At 39.5% G+C, this 27,801-nt stretch overlaps 1 protein-coding gene across 3 annotated transcripts; it reads left to right on the forward strand.

Moving 5' to 3' along the window:
- Positions 1-610: 610 nt before the first annotated feature.
- klhl8 (kelch-like family member 8) lies at positions 611-27,801 on the forward strand. 3 transcript variants are annotated; one of them, XM_060825897.1, is made up of 10 exons: positions 611-754; positions 7,617-7,846; positions 10,795-11,343; positions 14,089-14,275; positions 15,995-16,138; positions 16,221-16,332; positions 19,277-19,445; positions 20,605-20,764; positions 21,824-22,025; positions 25,792-27,801. In XM_060825897.1, the coding sequence occupies exons 1-10, from the start codon at positions 724-726 to the stop codon at positions 25,913-25,915; spliced, it is 1,908 nt and encodes a 635-aa protein (XP_060681880.1). In that variant the 5' UTR covers positions 611-723; the 3' UTR covers positions 25,916-27,801. The 3 variants fall into 3 exon arrangements, with proteins under 3 accessions (XP_060681880.1, XP_060681890.1, XP_060681900.1); XM_060825907.1 differs by having other exon boundaries at positions 648-754; positions 7,547-7,846; XM_060825917.1 differs by lacking the exon at positions 611-754 and adding an exon at positions 7,109-7,126.

The following is a 27,801-nucleotide window of genomic DNA, read 5'->3' on the forward strand; positions in this document are numbered from 1 at the left end:
GGGCAATCAGGTTACCCTGGGAGGAGGGGGCAGAGCAATCAGGTTACACTGGGGAGGAGGGGGCAGAGCAATCAGGTTACCCTGGGAGGAGGGGGCTGGGCAATCAGGTTACCAGGAAGGAGGGGGCTGGGCAATCAGGTTACCTGCGGAGGAAGGGGGCGGGTAATCAGGTTACCAGGAAGGAGGGGGCGGGGCAATCAGGTTACCTGCGGAGGAAGGGGGCAGAGCAATCAGGTTACCCTGGGGAGGAGAGGGCGGGGCAATCAGGTTACCCCAGGGAGGAGGGGGCGGGACAATCAGGTTACCCCAGGGAGGAAGGGGGCGGGTAATCAGGTCACCCTGGGGAGGAGGGGGCGGGGCAATCAGGTTACCCCGCAATGGAAGGGGGCGGGGCAATCAGGTTACCCCGGGGCAGTCACTTTACCGGGCGAGGTGGGGGCGGTGGGGTTCACGTTCCTGGGGGGGAACGAGGGGGCGGGGCAGTGGCGCGTTCCTCGGGAGGAGGTTGGGGCGGGGCAGTGGCGCGTTCCTCGGGAGGAGGTTGGGGCGGGGCAGTCGCGCGTTCCTCGGGGGGCGGGGCAGACGCGTCACCTCAGGGATGCCGGCTGCGTCGCCGCTCGAGCAGGCCGGAAGTGCGAGGCCAGCGCTCGGCGGTTGGGTGTCGGAGCTGGGGAAAACCGGCTCTCGGTTGAATTCTCCGTCGTGTTTTCAGTCTTTCCCGCGATGGCCGGTGCGAACCTCCCGCCGGGGGAAGGTGGGTCGGCGATAGTCGGGCCGAGAGCAGCGGAGTTGGAAGTTCCCGTGTTTTAATCCGAAATGCAGTCGGGCTGCGGGTGGAGTTAACGATGAACAAAGTGTGAACTCCCGGCCTCTTCACTGAGGCTGAGTTGTTATTGTTGAATGTGGGGTTTTATTTTCTCTCTGTGGTGTTTGTATTTGCTGTTTATTTTGTTGGGGATGGGTGGGGAGTTGTCCACCTCCCCCCAGGGGGGCCGTTGTCCAGGCTCAGTCTGGTAATGTTGTCACCTCCATCACTGTTGCCCGATTTTGGGATTGCACTCCCAGCAACGCTCTTGTCTTCTCCAGATTTGTTTGTTTACGCCGCTGAAGTGTAACTTCAGAATAGGAGAATAATACCGTTATAAGTCCCTTGTCATCGCTCATCCCCCGGATGATTGAGCACCTGGAATCGGGAAGGTGACTGTCTCCGAGATCCCTGTTTAATCAGAGCGGGTTAACAAACCTACTGGGGTGGGTGGGGTGGGGTGTTCAGAACTTTTTGCCATCCTCTCTGAAGAACCATGGAAGCATCGTGGGTTCATTTAATTAAAAACAGCCGAATGGGGTTCATTTGAACAAACAGACGCTTTTAAGGCGGCAAATATTCTACTCCTGTGATCCAAACATAAACTGGAATAGAGGTGGTCCAATCAAATCCGCCCCTCCATTCTATAAAATCATGGCTAATCTGCAGCAGGCCTCCTAGTCCCCTGTTGTCACTTCTCCATGGTTTCAACTGGTGGTGTGTCTCAAGGATAGGTGCTGGGTCCACTGCTTTTTTTTGTCACTTATGTAAATGATTTGGATGTGAATGTAGGAGGTATGGTTAGTAAGTTTGTAGTTGATGCCAAAATTGGAGGTAAAGTGGACTGTGAAGAACGTTGCCTCAGCATATAGAGATCTTGATCAGAAAGGCCAATGGGTTGGCAGATGGAGCTTCATATAGATAAATGTGAGGTGTTGCATTTTGGAAAGGTGAATCAGGGCAGGATCTCTGCGGTTAATAGTAAGATCCTGGGGAGTGTTACTGAACAAATAGATCTTGGAGTGCAGGTTCATAGTTCCATGAAAGTGGCGTCACAGGTAGGCAGCATAGTGAAGAAGTGTTTGGTATACTTGCCTATATTGGTCATTGCATTGAGTATAGGATTTGGAAGGTCATGTTGTAGCTGTACAGAATATTGGTTAGGCCACTATTGGAATACTGTGTACAACTCTGGTGTTTCTGCTATAGGAAGGATGTTGTGAAACTTGAAAGAGTTTAGAAAAGTTTTACAAGAATACTTTCCCAGGGTTGGAGAATTTGAGTTATCGGGAGAGGCTGAATAGGCTGGGGCTTTTTTTTAGATTAGATTACTTAGTGTGGAAACAGGCCCTTCAGCCCAACAAGTCCACACCGAAGCGCAACCCACCCAAACCCCTACATTTACCCCTTACCTAACACTACGGGCAATTTAGCATGGCCAATTCACCTGAATTGCACATCTTTGGACTGTGGGAGGAAACCGGAGCACCTGGAGGAAACCCACGCAGACACGGGGAGAACGTGCAAACTCCACACAGTCAGTCGCCTGAGGCGGGAATTGAACCCGGGTCTCTGGCGCTGTGAGACAGCAGTGCTAACCACTGTGTCACAGTGCCGCCCATTTTCCCTGGAGCATTAGAGGCTGAAAGGTAACCTCAGAGATTTATAAAATCGAGAGGCCTGGATAGGGTAAGCAGACAACGTCTTTTCCCTGGGTTGGGGCAGCCTAGACTAGAGGACATAGGTTTGGTGAAAGGGAAAGGATTTAAAAGGGATCTAAGGGGTAACTTTTTCATACACAAGGTGGTGTGTATATGGAATGAGCTGCCAGAGGAAATGGTGGAGCTGTACAATTACAACATTTAAAAGGCATCTGACTGAGTATGTGAATGGGAAAGGTTTAGAGAGAGATGAGCTAAATGCTGGCAAACAGGACTAGATTTATTTAGAATATCCGTTTGGCATGGTCAAGTTTGACTGAAGGGACTGTTTCTGTACTATATATCTCTGACTGTATGAACTCCTAGATATTTCAAAATGCTATCTACCTCCTCTTTAAATACTTTTGTGATCTTACTTCTACGACACTCTAGGATAAAGAATTCTAGACATTCAAAAATGCTCAGAAGAAATTCCTTTGCCCCTCAATTTCAAAAAGGTGTTGCCCTATTCTCACCTTTATTATGTTCAAGATTCCCTACCAATGAAAACATCTTCTCAACATCAAGCCCTCTCAGATTCTTCTGTTTCAATAAGATCATGTCTGCTAAACTCTAATGGATAAAGGCTAAACCTGTTTGACTTGAAAAGTCCACTATTTCCACATTGTAGGGATTCTATAATTCATTGCAGGAATCAGCTTGTTATTCCCTGAACTGCTTCCATACCAATACATCCCTTCTTAAATATAAGGACCAAATCTATCTGCAGTATACCAAGTATGGCCTCATCAGCACCAACATAGGATCCATTTTTTTATGTCCAACTCATAGCAATGAAGGCCAAAATTCCATTTACTGCCTTAATTACTTGTTGAAACTGCATGTTTCTTGTAATTCATGCACAAGAACTTTCTGAAACCTCTGTGCTTCACTTTTTTTGGAGAATCTCTCAATCTAAATCGTCTGTTTTGATTCTTTATAGCAAAGTCTGTGACTTTACAACTTCCCACATCAAACTCAATCTGCCAAGTTTTTGCACACTCGCTCAACTTATCTTCCTTTGTAGATTCCTTATTTTCGCATCGTATTTCCTACCGCTTATTGTAAACAAATGTAGATAAATTGTACTCTGTTCCTTGTGCAAGTCATTATTATTGACAGTAAATTATTAAGGCCCAAGAATTGATCCTTTTGACACTCCAATAGTTAGATCTTTCCATCCTGGAAGAGATCCATTTATCCCAACTTTTGGGTACGTTAACCATTCCTCAATCCGTGCTAATACCGTAAGCTTTTTTGTGGTACCTTATTTGAATGCTTTCTGAAAATCCAACGCATTACATTTGCTGGTTTCCTTTTAAGAACTCCCTCAAAGAACTCTTGCAGATTTGTCAATTATGATTTATGCCTAACAAAGTAAAAAATGAGGTCTGCAGATGCTGGAGATCACAGCTGCAAATGTGTTGCTGGTCAAAGCACAGCAGGTTAGGCAGCATCTCAGGAATAGAGAATTCGACGTTTCGAGCATAAGCCCTTCATCAGGAATCCCTAACAAAGCCATGTTGACTGTTTGATTGTAATTTTTTTTTTCTAAATGTGCTGCTGTTTCTTCCTTTATAATGGACTTGCATTTTCCCAAACAACACGTTAAGATAAAATCACTACAAAGTGGAAGCAAGCCAGTTGGACATCCCACCCCGATTCACCCCTGTCCCTGGAACACTACATTTTCTGTGGATAATCCACCTAACCTGCACATCTTTGGACTATGGGAGACACTGGGAGAACGTGAAAACTCCACACAGGCAATCACCCAAGGGTGGAATTGAACTCAGGTTCCTGGTGCTGTGAGGCAGCAGTGTTAACCATTGAGCCACTGTGCTGCCCTGCAGCTTCCGGCTTTTTGTCTCTAGTCTTTCTTGAACAGGGCATTATGTTAGCATTGTTCCAATCTGCTGGAACCCTCTTGGAAATGCCTCCACTACCTCTGCAGCCACTTTCCTTAAAACCCTTGGAACCAGGCCATAAGGTTCTAACAATTTGTTTATTTTACTCCTACTAGTTTGTCAAATGGTTTGTCCCTTGTGTTTGAGACAGATGTGGAGGTCTGGTGTTGGACTGGGGTGGATAAAATCAAACATCACTCAACACCAGGTTAACTGTCCAACTGGGTTATTTGGAAGTACAAGCTTTTGGAGCAGTGCTCCTTCGTCAGGTAGCTAGTGGAGCAGGATCATAGGACACAGAATTTTGCTATAAATTCTGTGTCCTATGATCCTGCACCACTAGCTACCTGACAAAGAAGAAGCACTCTGAAAGCTTGTACTTCCAAATAAACCTGTGGAATATAACCTGGTGCTGTGACTAGAATATTTCCTTCAATTAACACCGTGCTCATCTGACATTGTTTGTCTGCATATACTGTCTTCTGCCATGAAGCCAATGCAAAATATTGTTTTTAATTATCTACCATTTTCTTGTTCTCTGTTACTAATCCACAGTTGCATCTTCCATTGGGCTAGTCTATATTTCCTGCCCACTAAAGCAATATTTTCTTCAATTGCCCTTTTTTTAAGGTGAAGTCGCTGGTTTGAAGCCCGAGATGTTCTCCCTCAAACTGAATTTGTGATTCTACCATTGCTACCCCTTCAAGGATCCTTAACCAGAAGATCTCTTCATCCTACCTCACGATACATGGTTAGATATATAATAGCCTGCTGCCAAGTAGCTTCTGCAATGAACTACTCTAAGAAACTATCTTTGCACTGAACAAATTTGTCTTTCATTTTACTCTTGCCCATCAGATTTGTCCAGTCAATATATGCAGCTTAAAATCACCCAGAATCACCCTTCTTACACATCGCCGTTATTTTGTTTTGCAGTGAAGCACCTCAAGGGCCTATAGAAAGCTTCCATCTGTGACCTGTTTTGTTTGCTATTTCCACCTGAACTGATTCCACATCATGATCGATTGAACCTATTTCACTAGTCACCATCACAATGTTATCTTTATGAATACAGCTATCCTATTCATGGAGTCATAGAGATGTGCAGCACGGGAGCACCCTTCAGTTCAACTCGTCCATGCTGTCCAGATATCCTCAAAAAAAATCTAGTTTAATTTGCCAGCATTTGGTCCATACACCTGTATGACTCTAATACCAGGGACTTAAATATTTTCTTGGAATTTGTGATTCATGACAGTTTATATATGGCAATCAAAAAGGGAACAGGAATAGGACACTCACTCCTTTTGTGCCTACTCTGCCATTCAATACAATCATGGCTGATTAAGCACATGATGCTTTTTATCCACCTCATCTTCATACCATTGTATACCATTGCTAGATCTGAAATCTAGCAATCCAAGACTGAGCTTCCCAGCCTTCTGTGGGAAAGAATTCATCAGGTTTTCAGCACTGAATAAAAAATATTTTTCTTATTTGGGTCATAAGTGGCATCCTCCTTATTTTTAAATTATTGCCCCCTGATTCTAGACTCTCCAGCCAGGGGAAGCATCTTTCTTACATATATCTTGTCTACCTCTAAGTATTTTGTAAGTTTCAATGAGATCCCCTTTCATTCTTCAAGTACAGGTCCAGATTACCCAATCTCTCTTCAAGGGACAGTCTCACCATCCTATGAACAAATCTGCTGAACTTTTGTTGCACTCCCTCTATGGCAATAATTGCTTTAGATGAGAACAATAATAAATGTAGTACTCCAGGTGTGGTCTAAGCAAACTGCTGTATGATTGAGGCAAGACTTTACTATTTCTGTGTGTAAATCCTCTTGCAATAAAAGATAACATTCCATTAGCCTTCCTAATAGCTTCCCAAACTTGCATGTTAGCCTTCAGTGACTTAAATCTCCTTTGTATTTCTACACTTTCCAGCCTTAAGCAATACTTTGCTTATGTTTCTCCTATCAAAATGGATAATGTCTCATTTTCCCACATTATACTTCATCTGCTATTTTCTTGTCCATTCACTTCAGTAGTTTTAATCTTCCATTAGGCACAGTTCAGAAACCATACACACAACAGCATATGGCTTCACACACCACTTATGTCTTTTTTACCCTGTCGGGTCTACAGTGCAGTTTGCCGCCTATACTAGTGTGTGAAGAGTATAACTGCGAAGGTCAGCTAGTCAGAAGGCCAACTCAATTCTCTAATATGGTATCCCAGGTCTCCACAATAAAAGTTTCATAAACCTCACCACCCCATGTCAGCCAATGTTCCCTCAGACCTCTGATGCCATTTGTAGTCTCCATGCATCCTACCAGTGTCAAAACTAGGATTATATGATTTTTTTCAATATTCATAGAGCAGTTTAAATCATGATAAAAAGATGACAGGACATTTTGTAACATGTTTCACTGAGTTATGTTGCCGCCTTTGTTAGAAAAGCAATCATGAAAGTGAACAAGTACACAAAGCTGATCAATGTCAATGTCAATTTAATCTTTAAAGAACAATTTCGTGTGATTCATCTCTGCATTAAAATCAGATCTATATTACAGCACCTAATAATGAATTTGAAGTGGCAAAACACTTGTACTTTCCTTTCAGAATGTTCCTGACTCCATTAGCTTCATCACCTTTCAAACCAGATGTGCTTTTAGTGGACTTCCAAAAATGTTCCTGACCCACAAAAAGGTGAAAGAGAAATACTGCTGGATAGGAATGTAGAGGGAAAATTGGATTTCCTCTAGGAAAAGAAATTGACCATTGCACTGAAATGAGCCATTGTGCCCCACCAAAATTTGGTCCAGTGTCTTCCCATGATCATTCAGATCTCAAATAATTTCCTTGGTCTGAAACCCCAATTATAAAAACTGATTTTACAGAAATGTAGCGTGTCAAATTATAATTTGAATATTTGTGTGTAAATTAGTGAAGTTTTTCCAATGCCATCAAATGAATTAAAATTACCCATTATTATTCAGTATTAATATAAACGTTTGGGGCCTGTTTTATTCTGTTTGTCTCAGATATAAATTATCTAACAAATACTATGTCTTGATTATGGATGAGAGTCTGTGAAATTGCTAATTCATTGGTATTTGTTTTACCTAGGAAATATACATTTGTAAAATTACCAAAATGCTTGATCCACAAAAGGTATTGTCTTGAACCTTACAATTAGATACTTCACCAGAAGGCATAGCATTTAAACAAATGGCTTCAGGTGATATGATTCCAGAAAACTTGAAGCATCATCAGCTGAAGAACAGGAGGCTTCACTGCAGGACATTTAGCCATGATACTGAAGCAGATGGATGTTTTATTTTTGAAGCAGATGAAGCTTGGAAGGAATATCACCGTGCTCTATTTCAGTTCTATGAAGCCAAAGAACTATGTGATGTAACGTTGAAGGTGAGAAGAATGCCATTCTTTCAGGCTTTAAAATAAAAACAAAGACCTGTTTCTCTCATCAGCCACACACTCTTGACAGACAGGAGTGAAAAGTAAATTAGTAATGTGAAACTTAATCTTACGGTGTCCTCATTAGGACTTTTCATTTTAAATATTCAGTTGGATGGCAAATTAATTTTTCTTGAGCTATCACAGGGACTTGATGAATATTAGTGTAATTTAGCAAATGCTGAACAGTGATGTTCCATTGAGCTAATGTACTGGTGCAAACCCCAATATTTCAGAACTTATGCTCATCAATGGCATGATTTTAATCAGTTGCGCTGCAATGTTGTATTAGAATTCTTCTAGTGGTAGAATGTAATGCACTACTTTTGCTTAAAAGTGTTAGTAACTCTGTTGGGTGAAACAGTAGGGATTGGTGAAACACTGACATGGAGAAATTTCTGACTTGCATGTTGACTCTTTAATAAAACTATAAAGTTTGATACTTTGATGCAACCCCTCTGTGATAATCTGGATTGATGTTATTGTCTTGCTAATAAAGGTTAGTGTATTTGAAGGTCTTGTTGCACTAAGCTTAGGGAAAATATTATGCAAGCATATATCTGTAAAACCTTGATATACCAAAAATTCTCAATGTTTTGAGATTGTATATAGCATCTGCATTCTTGGTGGAGTATTAAAATGACTCTCCAGTTAGTTTCTTAAATATACCAAAATGGCACTCAGTAATATTTCAGCTGATGCAACTGGAGCTGTTTGAGCCTCTTGGTCAAACTGTGCTCCCAGGTTAAAAAGCTAATTACACTCCTAATTCTATGTTGATATTTATTTGTAGAAACTTAATAGAAGAATAAAGGCAATCTAAATAACTCTATGCATACTTTAATTTCAGGGGAAGGTGATGGCCTAGAAGTATTATTACTAAGCTATTAATCAGAGACCCAGGTAATATTCTGGGGACCTGGGCTTGAAGCCCAGCATGGCAGATGGTAGAATTTGAATTCAATAAAAATCTGGAAATAAGAGTCTGTTAATGACTATGAATCCATTTCCAATTTTTGGAAAAACCCATCTGGTTTGCTAATGTCCTTTAGGGAAGGAAACTGCCATCCTTATCCAATCTGGTCTGCATGTGAGTGCAGACCCAGAGCAATGCAGTTGACTACCCTCTGGGCTAGTAAAGTTGGGCAATAAATGCTGGCCCAGACAGTGACTCCCTCATCCTCTGAATAAATACAAAAAAAATTATTACAGTGATAGGCAACAAATTCCGTCTTAGTGTAATGTATTTTTGCATGGTCTAGATGGGGTAGTAGCTTTTGATCCAGTTTGATTCCAGTCTTTGTTGGGGACATGTTGGAAGTCTTTTAATGTGATACAATCTGTATTAAATTTGCTTGTCAGCAGCATAATAGCAGCTAATGCAGTTAACTGGTCGATATCCAGTGCGTGATGTTAATTAAGTATCTTTATTAAATTAGAATAACCTGTTTAGTAAACAGCCATTTTATTTCTAACCCTTCAATGCAAATTTTTGTTTTAAAGTAAACAACAATAACGCTTGCTATGTTAACATGCTTTTCATTTTTTGACAAATTGAGGTTTGAAAATCATTGCATCCTATGTAATCACTAGGTATAATTTTGTCATTAGGAAGCTTAGAAACTGTTGGTAAATTAATGTATCACTAAAGATTCCTATTTGAAAGGTGGTAACATAACATTCTTGAACGTTTGAATTGACAGATGTTTCCTTTTGTCAGTTCTAATGAAGAAAGTGAAATCTTCATTTGATGGTTCTTTTTTGAATCAAATTGTTGCATATAAAAATTATAATAGCTCAGTCATTAGCTCATGTGGAGCATTTACAAGTGTAGATCAGTTGAACTGAATGGTCCGTTACTGTTCTGTGTATTCTATATATAGGTTTATTATCATACATGAGTGATAATGTTTTGTTTATTTTTGTGTTTAATACAGACTTGCACTGATCCCAGTAATAATTTTACTGAGTAGGTTGGAACTGATGCACAGCTGCAAAATACTTTCTAAACTCGGGATGAACCGTTTCTGAGATTGCTTATATTAGTTTAATTCAAAGTTTTTTTTAAATGAGATTGAATAGGCTAGGGCTGTTTTCCCTAGAGCGTCGGAGGCTGAGGGGGTGACCTTATAGACGTTTATAAATTCATGAGGGGCATGGATAGGATAAATAGACAAGAAATTTTCCCTGGTGTGGGGAATCCAGAATTAGAGGGCATAGGTTTAGGGTGAGAGCGAAAAGATATAAAAGAAACCTAAGGGACAACTTTTTCATGCAAAGGGTGGTGCATGTGTGGAATGGGCTACCAAAGGAAGTGGTGCAGGCTAGTACAATTGCAACATTTAAAAGACAACTGGATGGGTATATGAATGAGAAGGGCTGAGTGGGAGGGATATGGGCTGGGTGCTGGCAGGTGGGACTAGATTGGGATGGGATATCTGGTCGGCATGGACAAGTTGGACCGAAGGGTCTGTTTCCGTGTTCCCACCCACTCAAATGCTTGTGAATGTTCACCTCCTTCAGGTTTGCTGATCATTAAGTTATCATTTATACTTTTTATATTGGATAATAATTAATATTTTGACTTTTCAGGAGCTAGTTTTCGCATCTAATGTGTTAAACTTAATTTTGTTCACATAAACCAGTTTATCTGATTCTGTAAGTCAAAACTGCAAAATAAGTCAGTTGGCCAGAAACGTTCAAAATATTCATGTTATAATTTTAAGAAGTTAATTTGCTGTTTATTGCACATTAATGCTTTGTACGGAAAGTAACCTGTGTCAGTGATTGTTCCCTGCTTAGTAGATCTGGCTGCTTGTTGTGCGTGATTGCACCCAAAGACTATAGCTTTAGCTTCATTTTAAATTGTTACTAAAGTGATATTCTTTTGTTTTGCATAGGTGGGGTCCAAGCTTATCCCATGCCACAAATTGGTGCTGGCCTGTGTGATTCCCTATTTCAGAGCAATGTTTCTTTCTGAGATGGCTGAAGCCAAACAAGATTTGATAGAGATTAAAGATTTTGATGGCGATGCGATGGATGACCTTGTCAGATTCGCATATTGCTCCAGGATTACACTTACTGTAGACAACGTGCAACCTCTTCTCTATGCTGCTTGCATTCTGCAGGTAGAACTTGTGGCTAAGGCATGCTGTGAATACATGAAAGCCCATTTTCACCCATCAAATTGCTTAGCAGTCCGATCTTTTGCTGAAAGTCACAACCGAGTTGACTTGATGGGCATGGCAGATAAATATGCCTGTGAGCATTTTAATGAAGTAGTAGAATGTGAAGACTTTGTAAATGTTTCACCAAAGCATCTCATCGCACTTCTTTCATCCAGTGATTTGAATGTGGAAAAAGAAGAGCAAGTATATAATGCTGCTATGAAGTGGTTGCACTCGAATCCACAGCATCATGCTAAATGGTTGGATCAAGTTGTTGCTCAGGTGGGTTGACATTAATTTGCAGTTCAATTTTGCTGGTGTAATTGGAAGTCCTTTTAACACATTTTCCCATTTACACTGTTGAGGATGTGAAGGATTTCAAAGATATTAAGGAGACATGAGTTACTTCGCCATTTTAAAAAAAAGAGCCAGACAAAAGAGGCCCAGTTTTTATGGTCTCTGTTTTATCCATCATCCATGTCTGTTTGGTGTTCGCGCAAGTACTAGATGACTAGCTATGGTGGTTGGGCGGTACAGGTCATTCTGTTATAACACGTGTTTCATTAGCGCGAATTTGCAGTAACAGGATTGATGAACTGGAGACACTTTGTTTCTAAAGCACAAAGTTTTAAAGCATGTAATGGTTATAATGTGAATCTGGCTGTAATTTTTAATTACAGATTTCATTTGGCATTTGTTTTGCATTTAAGGCATGTGGAAGAAAACAAAGATTTTCTCTAAGATATTAAACCCCTGAAATGCTTGGATTGTTCAAAGCACTTCAATTCTGTAAATTAAACAAGGCTTGGAATTTAAGATACAACATACTTCTAGTAAGTTTGTAGTCATTTAACAGGTCATAACCTTCCTATGAAGGATGGGCACAGGCACTGATTGAGGTCCTTTCCAAGCTGATGTTTGCAAAGAGGGTGAATTGCCAGGATGGATTCATCTGCTATACCTCACCAGTTGTGCTCCCTTTGCCCATAAAGCATAGTACTTCCAAGCTAGCTATCTAGTGGAATTGGAGAACTCTGCCTTACTTGGAAAGTATGACCTTTTCCTTAAAAGTCCCGATTTTTCAACTGGAAACAGGCTACTCTCCTTCCACGTTAGAAAGGAATGGTGCCACTTTGAAGTCCATACTATGCTACAGGGCATCATGGAACATCTAATCGTAGCCATTTCTTTCATGAAATTTGTGTCTGGGACAAAAATGGGATGGACTGGCAAATGGAAGCCGTGCCATTTCTTCCCTCCAGTAAACTATGCAACAAAAAGAAAATTTAAGCCACAAACATGTGTCCCAGATATGTTCTTTTCAACACAAGCTTGAGGCACCTTATCTTTCAACTAAACATTTTTGCAGCCTTTTGAATTCACCATTTGAGTTCAACAATTTAAGATCATGAATTCTGTTCCCTTTGCCTAATTTTTGTTGTCCTGATTAATTGTGTATGCAGCTCTTGATCTTGCTTTACAAATTTTGGCTTTTGAACATGCACATTCATACCCCCTCTGGACAATTGTTCTATTTCTTTAATTGCAGCCGTTAGTACTCCTGCTTTTGTGTTAAAATCATTTTTGTTTATTATGGCACAATTGTGTTGAATCAAAATTGGATAATCTGGATCTCCTGTTAGGAAGTTATCAGGTTTCTTCTGCAGAATAGGAAATCCTTGATAAATTGAAGTTCTGAACTGGTAACTCCAGATTAGCTAAACTTGCACAAACTTGCCATGTGACCATGACAACCAATTGAGTGGATGTCCAAAAACACAGGCAAACCATAATTCAATATTGCAACCTCACTAAAACCATGCAAGTATAACCTGCGATAAAATCAAAAGTGCTGTCAATTGGACACAATGAAGTTGAGACAGCAAGTAGGAAACTATGGTGTGAAGTGAAAGTTAAGTGGGAGATTGCAGAGTTTGTTAATCATTTCTGAAGCTTAAGACAAAAGTATTCAAACAGTTCAACAAACAGCAGTTCACTCAGCAAGGAAAAGGATGAAAGTGGCTGCCTATCTTGACATCAGAGAAACTTTGCAAGACAAGTTAAGGCAGTTTGACTAGTAAACATTCCCGTCTCTAGTTTAGTCCTGCCAGAGAGCAGAGCCACCTTGAAAAAGACTGAGCCTCAAGAAGTTAGCTTACATTAAAAGATAGCTGGACTAATTAGAGACCAGGCATGCATCCTCTTCAATACAGTAATCCAGAGCTGTGGGTGCATAGTTACAACTATGGCAGATAACTTACTGAAAGATAGTCTTGACTGTTTTCTTGAATGTGAAGCTAGAATGGTTTATCGTCCTTTACCAGATTTCTCTTTACACATTTCATTATTAATGTTTAAAAGCGAAAAGTGAAGCAAAGAATGTGTCACTGTACAGACTGTGAGCCTAACATCCAGTCCAGAGATGTGCAGGTTACGTTGATTGGCCATGCTAAATTGCCCATTGTGTCCAGGGATCTGCAGGCTAGGTGGATCAGCAATGAGAAATACAGGATTACAGGAATGGAGGGTCAGGTGTCTGTTTTGGTGCTCTTTAGTGTGGACTTGTTGGGCTGAATGGCCTGCTTCCACATGTACAGAATCTGTGATACCATGTCACAAGATACCCGATCACATGCTGTTTGATCTCCCAGTTTCTACACACATTATTACATTTACTTTGCAAATGTTGGACCCTAAGAATTGCATAGACACAAATTAGGAGCAAGAATGACCTTTTCAGCTTGCTTGACCACTCAGCATAATTATGGCTGATCATCCAGCTCAATACCTTGTTTCTGCAGTTTAGCAATACACTATGTATCTTATGTTACAGCAGTGATTGCGTTTTAAAAGTGCTTCGGTTGCAAATTAGTTTGGGATATTCTCTGGTAAGAAGCGTCAATAATATATATATGCATACAAGTCTTACTTTCTTTTTTGTAAAGAAACAGTCAAATAGTGTAGCAGCAGCAGCAGCAGCAATAGGAATTCCATTAGTTGTAATAATTAGTTGTTCTTTACTGGCAGGTTCGATTGCCTTTGTTGCCTGTTGAGTTTCTCATGGGGTTTGTGGCTAAAGAAAACCTAATCAGACAGAATCTGAAATGCAGGGACCTCTTGGATGAAGCTAGAAACTACCATCTTCAGTTGAGCAACACGCCAGTACCAGACTTTGAATATTCCATACGCACAACATCAAGAAAACACACAGCTGGTAACGAAACTTATTTATTTGATTTGAATAGATGATTCTAATACAAACTTTTAAAGAGAACTTTTCAACTCTTGTATTGACACAAGCTGTAACCACATTTTTAAGTATTAGACTTGCTGCTGTTGGATCCTCCAAGTTTTTAGTTAAACATCTGTAACACTCATCTCGCAAAAACGTTTACATTCACCCTTCACTCTTGCTCAGGGCTGACATTGTTAAACTTATCATTTGCCTGCAAGACTGAATGCTGTGACCTATTTGGTGAGAGATAATTGGACTGAAATGACCTGTAGGCTAGGCTGTGTTCATTCTATCACTGCTATAACTTCCATGTAGATCTTCAAGTCTAACATCTGCCCACAGCAATTGGGAAAGTAAGAATTGTGTTAATGTGAAATCCTTATGCACAGTATCAGTTGATGAATATATTGCAAGACTATTTTGTGAACAATAAAGGCAATAGTGACAAAGGTAGAAAGGCATTAAGTATATCTTCCAATAAAATAAATCACAGGTTCTGTATACTGAAATGATTTCAAGTGACTGGAAGCTGTGCTGTACTGGAAGCATGATGACTTATTATGGGGAGTTGGGGTTTTGTCAGTGCAACAAACTGGAGTTAAATTTATGGCTAGGTCTGATTTATTGTTCCATTTTTATTTTTGTAATATTAAATGTTGTAATAAGGGAGACTTGTTATAAAAGCATTTTCTGCTATATGAATAAGATTATATCTTAGTAGAACATTGTTATCCTTCACATAAACATGTTTTATTTTTCTTGTTGTTTTCCGACACTGAAATTTGAGCTTTTTTAGTCCACAGTTTTCATATTACAATGCAGTCAGAGTTTCTAATAAATTGGGAAACTGCAGTTTTTCTGGAGGCATTGTTTTGTTAAAATAGGTTATATTGAATTATTTATGTTGATTCCGGGTGCAACATTAACATTCTAATGTCGTTTCCATGAAGATACCTTTTTAAAGTATTCAGTTTCAGTAGACAGTGCTGTTTACAGATTCAAATTATTTTTGCTTAATTAGTTGAAATGTATAATTTTATTCTAAGAGTGAGAATAGTAGTGATTTCTTTCTACCAGAGTTGAGTGTGGTGTTGGAAAAGCATGGCCGGTTAGGCGGCTTCCGAGGAGGAGGAGAATTGATGTTTTGGCCCTTTATCAGGAATGATGAAGGGCTTATGCCCGAAATGCCGATTCTCCTGTTCCTCGGATGCTGCCTGACCAGCTGTGCTTTTCCAACACCACATTCTCTACTCTGATCTCCAGCATTGGCAGTCCTCCCTTTCTCCTATTTGGTTTCTTTCTACCAGTTAATCTATTTTCGATTTGAAGTTAATTCATCTGTTCAAAGTTCTAAACAATAGCTTATCAGCTCTCCAAAATCTCTCTCAATTATTGCAATCTCTTAATCAGATTTCAGATCTATAAAACACAGCACTTTATTGCATTATAGATCAAAATTTTACTTTTCTCAACTAATGCTGTTTTTCCTTGGCTGCATACTCTGCACAGTACTGGAAAAACATCAAATAAAGGGAAACTTGATATGAACTTGAATCTGTTTGCCATGTCTGTAATTACTTCATTTTTATGATTTTGTGGTCGCCATTTATTCTTATTTTGTTATCCTGCTAAATGATGAGGTTATTTTGATATTAAACTATGAAAATTCAGATTCTATGTTTATTCTGTTTGCTACAGGTGTCCTGTTCTGTGTTGGTGGCAGAGGGGGAGCAGGTGACCCATTCCGTAGCATCGAGTGTTACTCGATTAGCAAAAACAGCTGGTTCTTTGCGCCAGAAATGAACAGCCGGCGACGACATGTTGGAGTAATCTCAGTGGATGGTGAATAATATTTTAATTGATATAACATTTATTTTTGAAAACCTATTAACATTTTTAATCACTTAATTTTTTTGGAACACAGGGAAAGTTTATGCTGTTGGAGGGCATGATGGAAATGAGCATTTAGGCAGCATGGAAGTATTTGATCCACTGACAAATAAATGGATGATGAAAGCCTCCATGAACACTAAAAGGTAGGCTTGTCTTTAAATAGCATTTAAACTATGATGTGTTAAATAGAACAACCCAATCTTTCAAATTATGCAATAAAATGATCATCCTTTCATTTAGATCTTGAAATAATTTCAGTGATTTATTAAAGGAAGCAAGAAGACCAATTGAGTTAATCTTCCATGTAGAAGTGATCTGATGGTGCATTGGGAACACCCAGCTGTGTCTTGTTATGCAAAAGTCTTGTTCACTTGTCACTGATGTAGACTGGCTCTTGGTCCCCAAGTGTTTGTTGTCTATTTTTTTTAAAAACCCTTGCCTTTACATGCTTACCTTTGAGTAACTATAGCTTTAAAGCCTTTTCTTTTTGAACTGTGTCCCTGGCCATTTCTTTCTATCTTATCTTTGGTGATTTTTTTCTCCTTAGAATTCCTACTGTGTGGAAACAGGCCCTTCAGCCCAACAAGTCTATACTGACCCTCTGAAGAGTATCCCAGCCAAACTCATTTCCCTACCATATTACTCTACGCTGACCCTTGACTAATGCACCTAACCTGCACACCCCTGAACACTATGGGCAATTTAGCATGGCCAATTTACCTAAACTGCACTGTGGGAGGAAACCCGTGCAGACATGGGGAGAATGTGCAAACTCCACACAGACTTGAGGCTGGAATCGAACCCAGGTCTCTGGTGCTGTGAGGCAGCCGTGCTAACGACTGAGCCACTGTGCACCCAAAGTTATGTCTTCAACTGTTGAGATCCCACAGTCTGGCATTCCATTTCCAATCCTACCACTTTGCCTCTGTCTCTGTTTTTTAAAGACCTTCCTTTAAAATCCTTCCTTAAAAGTTGTTTAATTGATCAAACAGTTGTCACTCCATCTATTCATTTATGTATTCTTGTGTCCATTTTCCTCACTCGTGTGAGGTAGCTTGAGAACTTTTTCTGACAATGATGGAGTAGTATAAATTATTATAGTCCTTCGACCAGAATGCTATATAACCACTGCCATGTCTCTTACCACCATCTTTAAATTTCACAGTTTCATTCCCTGGGTGTCAAACTCACCAAATGACTTGTTTAAATGCCAGGTGGTGATGATACATCTAATCAGTGATTTGCAGATCAGTAAGTGAAACTCCAATGGCATTTATTTTTAGAGGACTGGAATATAGTATGTGGAGTTTGTTGCAACCAGGCAAAACTTTGGTTAGACCCCAGTTGAAGTACTGTGATAAGATCTGGGTGCCATACCTTCGGAAGAAATATATCGGCCTTGGAGAGAGCACCGTGTAGGTTTACAAGAATGATTTCTGGGCTTCAAGGTTAAGTTTAGAATCACCACTGTCTTACTGGACCAGAAGGCTGCTTTTTCATTAGAGAAAGGTGACTGGTGATGATTTAACTTGAGGGTCACCATGCCTCTGGTAAGGAGAGGCTTTGAGAAAGAGTCCTTTATGGTAACCTCAGCTGATGGTGTGGTTGTCATCGTCGCTACTCTGCATCACAGCCAACTGAGCTAAACCAGATTTCTCTAGAATTTAGAAGGTTAAGGAATGATCTGATTGATATCTTCAAGCTATTAACAGGAAAGGATAGGGTAGGTAAACTGTTTCCACAGATTGGAGATTCTAGAGCCAGGAGGCATACGGGTCGTTCTGTTTTAACACAACACTTGTGTTCCTCTGCAACCCCACGCTGTAGAAAATCATGCTATGGAAACAGCTATAGAAAATTACAATGTACACGATTGCTACTCCCTTTCAGTGGAAAGTTTGCTTTATCCAAACAGTATCCACAATTTGTCAATCACTTTATAGCAAGTTCATGTTTTCGAAACAAGTTATACCAGAATAACCTGTAGTCTGAGAATCAGGGCCAGACAATGCAGGAGATGTTAGGTTGATAAGGGGTTTGAAACTCTTCTACAATTGGTGGTTGATGCTAGATCAGTTAATTTTTAAATCTGAGATTTATTTGTTTAAAGCAGAAGAATTAAGAGATCTGGAATTGCATGCAGAACAACCATGATTTCATTGAATGGTGAAACAGGTTCGAGGGGCTGAATGGCCTACTCCTGTTCCTGTGTTCCTATTGTACAGTAAAAAGGTCAAAGAAATAGTATTCAAAATTCATGGAGAAGTGGTTGAGTTGTAAGTTCTGGTAAAGGAAAAGTCTTTTCTGTCAATTCTTAATTCAGTCCTGTCCTTTCATTTCTGCTTTAAAGCAGGTGTTTTGCAAAATGTTAAGTTGGGCTTTTGCTTTCAGTTTTAAATTCTTATTTTGTACCCTGTATGTTAGCACTCCTAATAAATAGGCCTGCCAGTGCTGTCAATTAAAATAGTTTAACATTTGCCAGCCAGTGATGACATCATTTATCTGTTAAGTGGCAATATAGGTAGGTGTTACACAAGTCAAGTTGGACTTAAATTTCTACCTCTTCTGTGTTCTGCTTCTTACCACATTGTATTGTTTTGTCTATTCTGATGGAGTTTGTAGATATATTGTTTCCTGATATTCTGGGAGTGACACAAAATTGTAACTTAAAATTGATTTAAAAAGTGTATTTTATTTTTATATATAGAAAAGGACGGCACGGTGGCACAGTGGTTAGCACTGATGCCTCACAGCACCAGAGACGCGGGTTCAGTTCCCGCCTCAAGCAACTGTCTGTGTGGAGTTTGCACGTTCTCCCTGTGTCTGCGTGGGTTTCTTTCAGGTGCTCCGGTTTCCTCCCACAATCCAAAAATGTGCAGGTTAGGTGAATTGGCCATGCCAAATTGCCCAAAGTGTTATGTGAAGGGGTAATTGTAGGGGAATGGGTCTGGGTGCATTGCTGTTTGGAGGGTCAGTGTGGACTTGTTGGACCGAAGGGCCTGTTTCCACACTAAGTAATCTAAAAGCTTGATATGATTCTGATGTCTTGGTTCAGTTCTGAAATTGATATTACTTTAATATCTTCAGGAGAGGTATTTCTCTGGCTTCCCTTGGGGGTCCAATTTATGCCATTGGAGGTCTAGATGACCATACATGCTTTAGTGATGTTGAGAGATATGACATAGACTCTGACCTGTGGAGCACCGTGGCAGCAATGAACACACCAAGGGGTGGTGTGGGTTCAGTTGCACTCAGAGTAAGTACTACATAACTTATTAACTTGTATTTTGTGTTTCTGGTTATGCTTATTTCTGAACATTTCAAGGTTATTAAAACATTTTACGTAATCCATGTTAATCACATCCCACAATGCAGTGAAATGTTTGAAATTTCTAGATAAGTTATGATTGAATCCTAAATCTACAAACTTTTAAAAAAAGTATGAGATTGTTTTGAGAGGGAAAACCTGTTTTTTCAAATTTACATTAAACTTAGATCCTTGATTTAGACCCAAATTGTATTGCGCACATGTTATACAAAGAATCTAGAGACACTGGAGAATAACCTAAACTACAATATTGCAAATATACCAGAACTGAGAGGCTATCCCTAGCAGGGAATCTTAAATATATTAAGGACCTTTTCTCTAGAAAAGTGAAGATTGGAGAGTAAATGGAGGCATTTTAGATTAAAAAGGATTTAATGGGGGGCAAATATTGAAAAGAAGGGTGAAATCAGTACTTTGGACTGTTGGTTTTCAGGAGAAACCTCTTTACCCAGCGAATGGTTAATATTTCCAAAATGTTACCAGAGGCATTGGTTGATGTAAAGGCAGAGTTACCTTCAAAGGGAATCTAGATAAACACAACAAAGAGGATATATTGATGGGATTAGATAAAGAAATGAAGGTGGTACGTGTGGAGAATAGTAACTGGTATGGATGAGCCTATCTGAATGCTTGTGAAATGAATTCAAGAATTTGAATTTGAATTCATTTTATGATGTTATTTCAAAGGAACTCCTAAAGAAGTTGTAAGTAAGGCTGTTAGCCCTCCTGGACTGTCTGGTGGTCTTTCCAAATTTGGGGGTGATGTCTTGATCACTACAGTTAGTAACTAAACAGGAAATATGTATGCACTTTAGGTAATTTCAAACATAAACACCAGAGAAGACAGTAAGTTGTCTCCATTTATTCAACCTTTGTAGTATTTGGTTATGTTTTAGACCATAGTCTTAAAAAAAAATGTATTAAATTGACTTTCAACTCTGTCATATCCTGTTTTAACAAATCTGTAAGAGTACAATGCCAAACTTCTGTCTGTAGCAAATGTTGTTGCCTCAATGTGATTTTGTTCCACCGTTTTCCTGTTTCATGATATAACTGTGGCCAAACGTTTGCTCATTTCTTTGTTTAGAACCATGTGTACGCTGTTGGTGGGAACGATGGCATGGTATCTTTGTCTAGCGTTGAAAGATATGATCCCTACTTGGATAAATGGATTGAAATGAAGGACATGGGACAAAGAAGAGCTGGAAATGGAGTTGGTGAATTAAACGGTTGCTTATACATAGTAGGCAAGTAAAAATCTTACGTATTGATATACTTTGAACAATAAATGGTTCATTGAAAACAAGAATCAAATGAAATTAAGATAGTGACTTAATAATATGGTCATTCCTATCTTCAAATTAAGTATGGAGACAAATCAGATAAAATGTGTGCTGTGTGTATATATATTTATGTGACTGTGCTTTATACATTCTTTTTGACTTACACAACACATGAAGATTAAAAAAGAAGTGAGGGATGAGAAGAAGATAGGAATGTTACTAGCAGTGAGTGCAACCTGCTTTCAGTGAACTTTAATGCAATTAAATACCCTAAATTGTACTCCATCGCAATAATATGGTTGCAATATGATTGTCATCTACTTGAAAGACATAATTCTGAGTCCAATCTTCACTGTTTTTCCCTTCAGTCATAAAATGCATTTTCTAAATCAGTAGAAATTAATGCCTTGTAGAATAGTTTAATTCTTAAATGGTGGACAAGAGATAAATTTGTCCTTAATTTTTTTTATGGGAAATAGAATTTGAGAGGTAAGTTTGATTGGAGAAGCATGTAGCATCATTTGGTTCCACCCCACTGTCTGCACAGAAGAAAATGCAGCATGTTCTCAGGGTTGGACTGGCTTTGAATTAGTGTTGGAACTGCTGCTGCATTGATTTATGTTAATTTGAATCTATTACATGAAAATTACTACCAACCTTTTTCTATTCTCAAATTTATGAAGCAACTTTAATTTTCTCGTATGCTATGATTCTATTGTGTCTGTTTTTCGAGTTGATAAGCTTTCTTTTGCTTTACCTTTCTGTTGTGGGGCAAGTGGCACTGCAATTGTACTTTGTCACTGTGGTGCACACAGTAGTGATCCAGTGAAAGGCCTGTCAGTGGTGTTTTCCTTTTAACAATTTGAATTGGTTGGTTGAATCCAGTGCATCCTGTGTTCCAAGATACAGTGCTGGAAAAGAGTTCAGCATGCGTCCCAATGGTGATGTTTCTTGTTCTTGTACCATTTACAGCATTTCGTTTTTATCCCTTTTGCAGTCTAAATCTATTTGTTTTTAATTTAGGTGGCTTTGATGATAACTCTCCACTCAGCTCAGTGGAACGATTTGACCCACGTACAAATAAGTGGGAGTATGTGGCAGAGCTTACGACACCCCGTGGTGGTGTTGGGGTTGCGACTCTAATGGGTAAAATCTTTGCGGTTGGTGGGCACAATGGAAATATTTATCTGAATACAGTGGAAGCTTATGATCCAGTGATGAACAGGTAAATATGTATGTCTGTTGATCATCAATTTCTGTGTTGGATAATATGTGCCATTGTTGGAATTGAGCTTTTTACCTTGTGTTGAATATTGTGATCCTTTTTGTAACTTCGTCCATTACTGAACATTCTAGAAAGGAATGAAAGTAATTTGCCCTCCAAATTACTGTATTTACATAAGTTGTAGTTTGAAAAAGACAAGAATCTTTCCTTTTACAGTCCACGTGTACACAAAATTTCAAACTCAATCTTTCTGCACCTCTCTTGTATTGTTACAAATGTTATATTACTTTTGTATCATTGGTGTTATGGACTCGGGTTCTGAAATACAATTTGCCTTTCCCTAATAGATTCAAGGGTCTAAAGTTGAAGGGCTAAATTGAGCACCACCTCCATGACTTTTGTCTCCCTGGCCCCCAACACCTCAACTTCACCATGGATATCCAGACCCTGTATGCATCCATCTGCCGTGGTGAAGGCCTCCATGCCCTCTGTTTCTTGTGGTCCCGCCAACCCAACCAGTACCTTTCCACTGACACGCTCATTCGAATGGCTGAACTGGTCCTCAACCTCCGCATTTTCCCCTTTGATTCCTTCCACTTCCTCCAGACCAAAGGGGTAGCTATGGGTACCTGCATGGGCCCCAGCTATGCCTGCCTCTTTGTCGGTTGCGTGGAACAGTCCATTTTCCACAGCTAAACCAGCACCATTCCCCACCTTTTCCTCCGCTATGTCGATGACTATTGGCACCACCTTGTGCTCTCATAAGGAGGTTGAACAGTTCACCAACTTCATGAACATCTTCCACCCTGACTTCCAGTTCACCTTGACCATTTCAGACACCTCCCGTCCCCTTTCTGGATCTCTCCATCTCCATTTTCGGTGATCAACTCAACGCAGACATCCACTTCAAACTCACTGACTTCCACAGCTATCTGGACTACATCTCCTCTTGTAAAAATGCTATCCCTTACTCCCAATTCCTCCGCCTCCATCACATCTGCTCCCAACAGGATCAGTTCCACCATAGAACATCCCAGATAGGCTCCTTCCTCAAGGGCCACAGTTTCCCCTCCCACATAGTCGACGATGCACTCCAACTCGTCTTCTCCACTTCCTGTACCTCTGCCCTTGAGCCCCACCCCTTCAACTGCAACAAGGACAAACCCCCCCATGGTCCTCACCTACCACCCCACAACCTCCGGATACAACCGGTATCATTTCTGCCACCGACACACAGACCCCACCACCAGAGACATGTTTCCCTCCCCACCCCTATCTGTATTCCGCAGAGACCATTCCCTCAGTGACTCCCTTGTTAGGTCCACGCATCCCATCAACCCAACCTCCACTTACAGCACCTTCCCCTGCCACTGCAAGAAATGCAAAACCCATGCTGCACGCCTCACATCTGTCCAAGGCCCCCAAGGATCCTTCCACGTCTGACAGATGTATCTGTACTTCCATACCCACCTTCTACTGTGTCCATTGCTCTCGATGTTGGGGAGACAGGATGCCAACTTGTAGAGTGTTTCAGAGAGCATCCCAGGGGCCCATGCACTAAACAACCCACACCCTGTAGCCGAACACTTTAACTCTGCTCCCACTCCCCCAAGGACATGCAAGTCCTGGGCCTTCTCCACACTACCAAATACTAGCCACCCAACGCCTGGAGGAAGAACACCTCCTCTTCCTCTTTGGGACCCTGACCCTGTGTGGTTGGAATGTCAATTTCACTGGTTTCCTCATTCCCCATCCCCCATCTTATCCCAGATCCAACCTGCCAACTCAGCACGGCCCTCTTGAATTGTCTGATCTGTCCCACCTATCCATTTCAACCTTTCCTCCAACCTGTCACCTGTAGCCTTCATCTACTTATCACCATTCCCAGCTACCTTCCTCTCTCTGTCCGCCCCGCCCCCACCCACCACCATTTATCTGTCAGCCCACCTGGACCACCCCATCATTCCTGATGAAGAGCTCACACTTGAAACATCGACTCTCCTGTTCTTCTGATGCTGCCTGACCGGCTGTGCTTTTCCAGCACCATGCTTTTCAACATTGTAATCTAATATATAATCAATAAAATGAAAGAAAAGTGACTTTCATGCAATGAATTTGTTCTTTTCCCAACATTTTAAAATGAGTGAGAGCACAATCTCACCTACTATTATATCTTTGCAATTTAAGCATACTGTGATCCACAATGTTTACAAATTTGAATTCTCAAATCTCCTGTCAGTGTTATACAGACCATTTCATAATGTTATTTGATGAAGCAGATCATTTATACCATGATTTTCCCTCGCCCTCCTGAGTAATCCAATCACAGCAATCTTCTCTGCATTTGTATTTGTTCCTACTGCAAATGCTTTTAAAATTCATGCCACCACAGACCATTTTATTTACTAATGAAAATCCACTGTGATGGAATGTTTGTGATGGAATAACTGCTGTGAAATTAACTGTGTATTATGATTTGGTTGTTTTGGCATTGAATATTAGTACATAACAATGATTATATTTTACCCCGTGTGGTCTAATAGTTGTTGATGCTCCTTGTGCCTACTACCTTTTGAGAAAATTAAAAATAGGAGCAAGAGTAGCCATATGGTCCCTCAAGGTAGCTCCACCTTGCAAAATGATTCCAATTGAGATTCTGCTTGCACACCACTTTTCTATCGTCATTTATTCCAGCATTAAAAGTAGGCAATGAGAGAGCATCCATGGCCCTTTGGGGCAAGAACCCCAAAACATCTCAGCGCTCTTAATGAAGAAGTTACACCTCATCCTCCTGGTCCTAAATAGTTGATCTAATGTCCTGAGAATACAGCTTCTTGGTGCAGGTTCACCAACCAACAGAAACTGCCTTTCACATTTAAACTTGTAAATTCTTCAAGGGATTAATACATTTCAAATATCTCTCTACTTCAATGTAGGCTAGATTACTTGATCAGTTCTCACAACAGCCATTTCATTTTAGGAATCAATTGAGACAATTTTCATTGCTCTCCCTGTGAGGCAAGATTCCCCTTTCTTAGGAAGAGAGATTGAAAGTCCATCCAGTGATCTCAACGAGTCTTTCATAATTGCAAAGAGACTTTCTTATACTTGCACTCCAGCTGCTTTGCAATAAAGACTTAAAAGCTACCATATTATAAAACAAAGTGCTGAGAATTCTGAAAATCTGAATAATGAGAAAAATATGCTGAAAAACTCAGTCTGGCAGCATCTGTGGAGAAAGAAACAGTTGACATTATTGAGTCCAATATTCCTCCTTTTCTGTGTTTCTCCAGTACCTTCTGCTTTTATTTAAGGCAACCATATTATTTGTTTTCTCATTTCTTGCTGTGCTTGGTGTATGGGCTTGTCTAAATTTGTCTTCATATCAATATTTACTTGTATTTCTTTATCATTTAAAAAATTGCCTGTTTTACTATTCTTTCTACCAACATAATAATTTCACATTTCCCATGTTAAGTATTTTAAAATATTTACCCTCTTAACCCTTAATACATTGCTAACATGGATTGTTTATTCATGTTAATCCTTTTTGGTCGCCTGCAGTTAGTTTCCTTGCTGGATGTATCAGAACATGATAAGAATATTTACATGAGAGAGAAAATTATCAGGATGCATTCCTAAAATAAGTAAACTAGAATACTAAGCATTAATATGGATAATCTCTTCCTGAAAAGGAGGAAATTCAATGGATTTATTAGCTGGTGCTTTTCACCAATGTCTTTTCCCCTTTTACTTTCTTATATAGGTGGGAGTTAGTTGGATCCATTTCACACTGCAGGGCTGGAGCTGGAGTCGCTGTGTGTGCCTGTCTGGTCAGCCAAATTAGAGATGTGGGCCATGGGTCCAGCAATGTTGTTGACTGCATGTGACATTTATAAATGTCGTGGAATACAATCGAGAAAATAATCTTAGAAGAATGTTTCCATTCTGGTCAATCAGTTATTACAGAATGAAAGCAAAGGCAGGGAGAATTGATCATGTGCCCTGTAATTGTTTTGTTTGGTATATAAAATGCATGGCATTTTCTTACAGGTAGATTTTATTTGTCAGAATGATTCTAGGTGGTGATAGTATCCTGTTGGCCTTCAACTCCCATTTCATTTGCATTGCTGTTCCTTTGGAACTGTTTAAGGCAGGATTGAATGCACTATGCATTCACTTTGTGAATTGAATTTCTCATTATAAATCTAAGATTGAGCTCTGCGATATTGGCTGTGGACGAATAAATCTTATTTTATTATACCTTTGTAATATGATAGCAGAATGAGATGCTGAAGAAAAACAAGCTTCGTGGCAGTTTTAAAATGTGACCTGTCAAAAGCATAAATGTTGTAGATTTTTTTCACATTGAAAAATGGGTTGGTTCTAAAATCTCTCTTTAAAGGAATACTAAATGTATTCCTGTCCCAGTTTTAAGCCATTTGTGGTAAGTGTGTGGCCTTGTTTTTTTCTGCAAATCTTTTAAGCTACATATAATTACCCATGTTTTCAATGAGAAATTTGATAAGCAATAATTATTGTTTTGTGGAGTTAAATGCAATTGTCCACTACTTGTTTAATGGCCAAACTGCCTGTATCCTCATCAGTGATTTGCACCTCTGCACAAATTGAAAGCAATAGCAATTTCAAAATTAGACATGTCTGGGGAGTCAGAAAGTGGAGTAAGATTTTCAATAGTGGTGCTATTTAAATATTGCATAAGTTGACATTCCTACATGCTATGTATTAGCTCTGAATGTTTACTTTGGTGTATTTCTCCTTGCAGTTTTATTTTCTTAAAAGAGAGTTATTATGGATTTTTGAGAATGAATGAAGCAAAGGAATAATACACTTCTCTTTAAATTTGGAAAAACTGAGTGTTTCTCTATTTTTGCACATTAAGCCCTAATTACAGCCAGGTTCCTCATGGAATGTGCTTCCCCAAACAGAGACTTTAACACACCAGGATAATTTCAGCCCTGGCTTCATCTATGGTAACATACAAATAAGTATTGACCTCTTTGTTGAAGAATTGTCAGTCAGACAGAGGGACAGAAATAAACCTCCGTTTTGACTGGGGAAGAGATGGGAGAAAACAAATACATACAGAACAGTAATCTACCAAATTATTTTTGAGAGAATCCAGTCTGGTAGCAGTAAGAAATGTGTTGGCATTCAGAGTATTTCAAGCTGTAGTTTACAATCATCATGAGAGGTAGCACACACAAACAATATATTTTTGCGAATGCTTCAGGCTAAGTAACAAATTCTGTTGTACTAAGCTGGTAAATAAAATGTCAACAAGGCAAATTCACTTGTCCTTATTTAACCCTTAAGCATATTTAAGTAATGCACTGTTTTGAAAACATTGTTCAGAAAGATTTTATAAACTGATCTAAAATTAGTAGTCTTTAACATTCTTAGCAAATATTTTTCCATTGAAGTAGGTTCATTGTTATAATTGAAAGCATGAATGTTGTTTAAAAACTAAATTAAAAATCCAAAATATTATGTTCGTTTGAATTAAGTTATTTTGTGACTTTTTGCTTTATTGATTGTCACTTATGAATTATTTGGAGTGGTTGAGTTATGACATTTCAAACGCAATAAAGTTTAACTTTTTATTGGCAGTGCTGAGTAACATTGAAGACTTTTGTAGCTTGAGGAAAAGTTTTTTGTTGAGTCTCTATCTTTGTATGCAATAAGATTTGTAACTTGTTATAATTGAGGCATTGATATTGTCTTTATTATATATTACTTGTATAATATATTAAAA

The sequence above is a fragment of the Hemiscyllium ocellatum genome, chromosome 1, assembly GCF_020745735.1.
Source record: "Hemiscyllium ocellatum isolate sHemOce1 chromosome 1, sHemOce1.pat.X.cur, whole genome shotgun sequence".
Classification (NCBI taxonomy): domain Eukaryota; kingdom Metazoa; phylum Chordata; class Chondrichthyes; order Orectolobiformes; family Hemiscylliidae; genus Hemiscyllium; species Hemiscyllium ocellatum.

Excerpts from the sequence above, each read along its gene's own strand:
- klhl8 (XM_060825897.1), top strand. The coding sequence starts at position 724 with ATGGCCGGTGCGAACCTCCCGCCGGGGGAAG. Across the intron at positions 11,344-14,088 it reads TGGATCAAGTTGTTGCTCAG|GTTCGATTGCCTTTGTTGCC; the intron begins GTGGGTTGACAT and ends CTTTACTGGCAG. Across the intron at positions 19,446-20,604 it reads TGGGTTCAGTTGCACTCAGA|AACCATGTGTACGCTGTTGG; the intron begins GTAAGTACTACA and ends TTCTTTGTTTAG.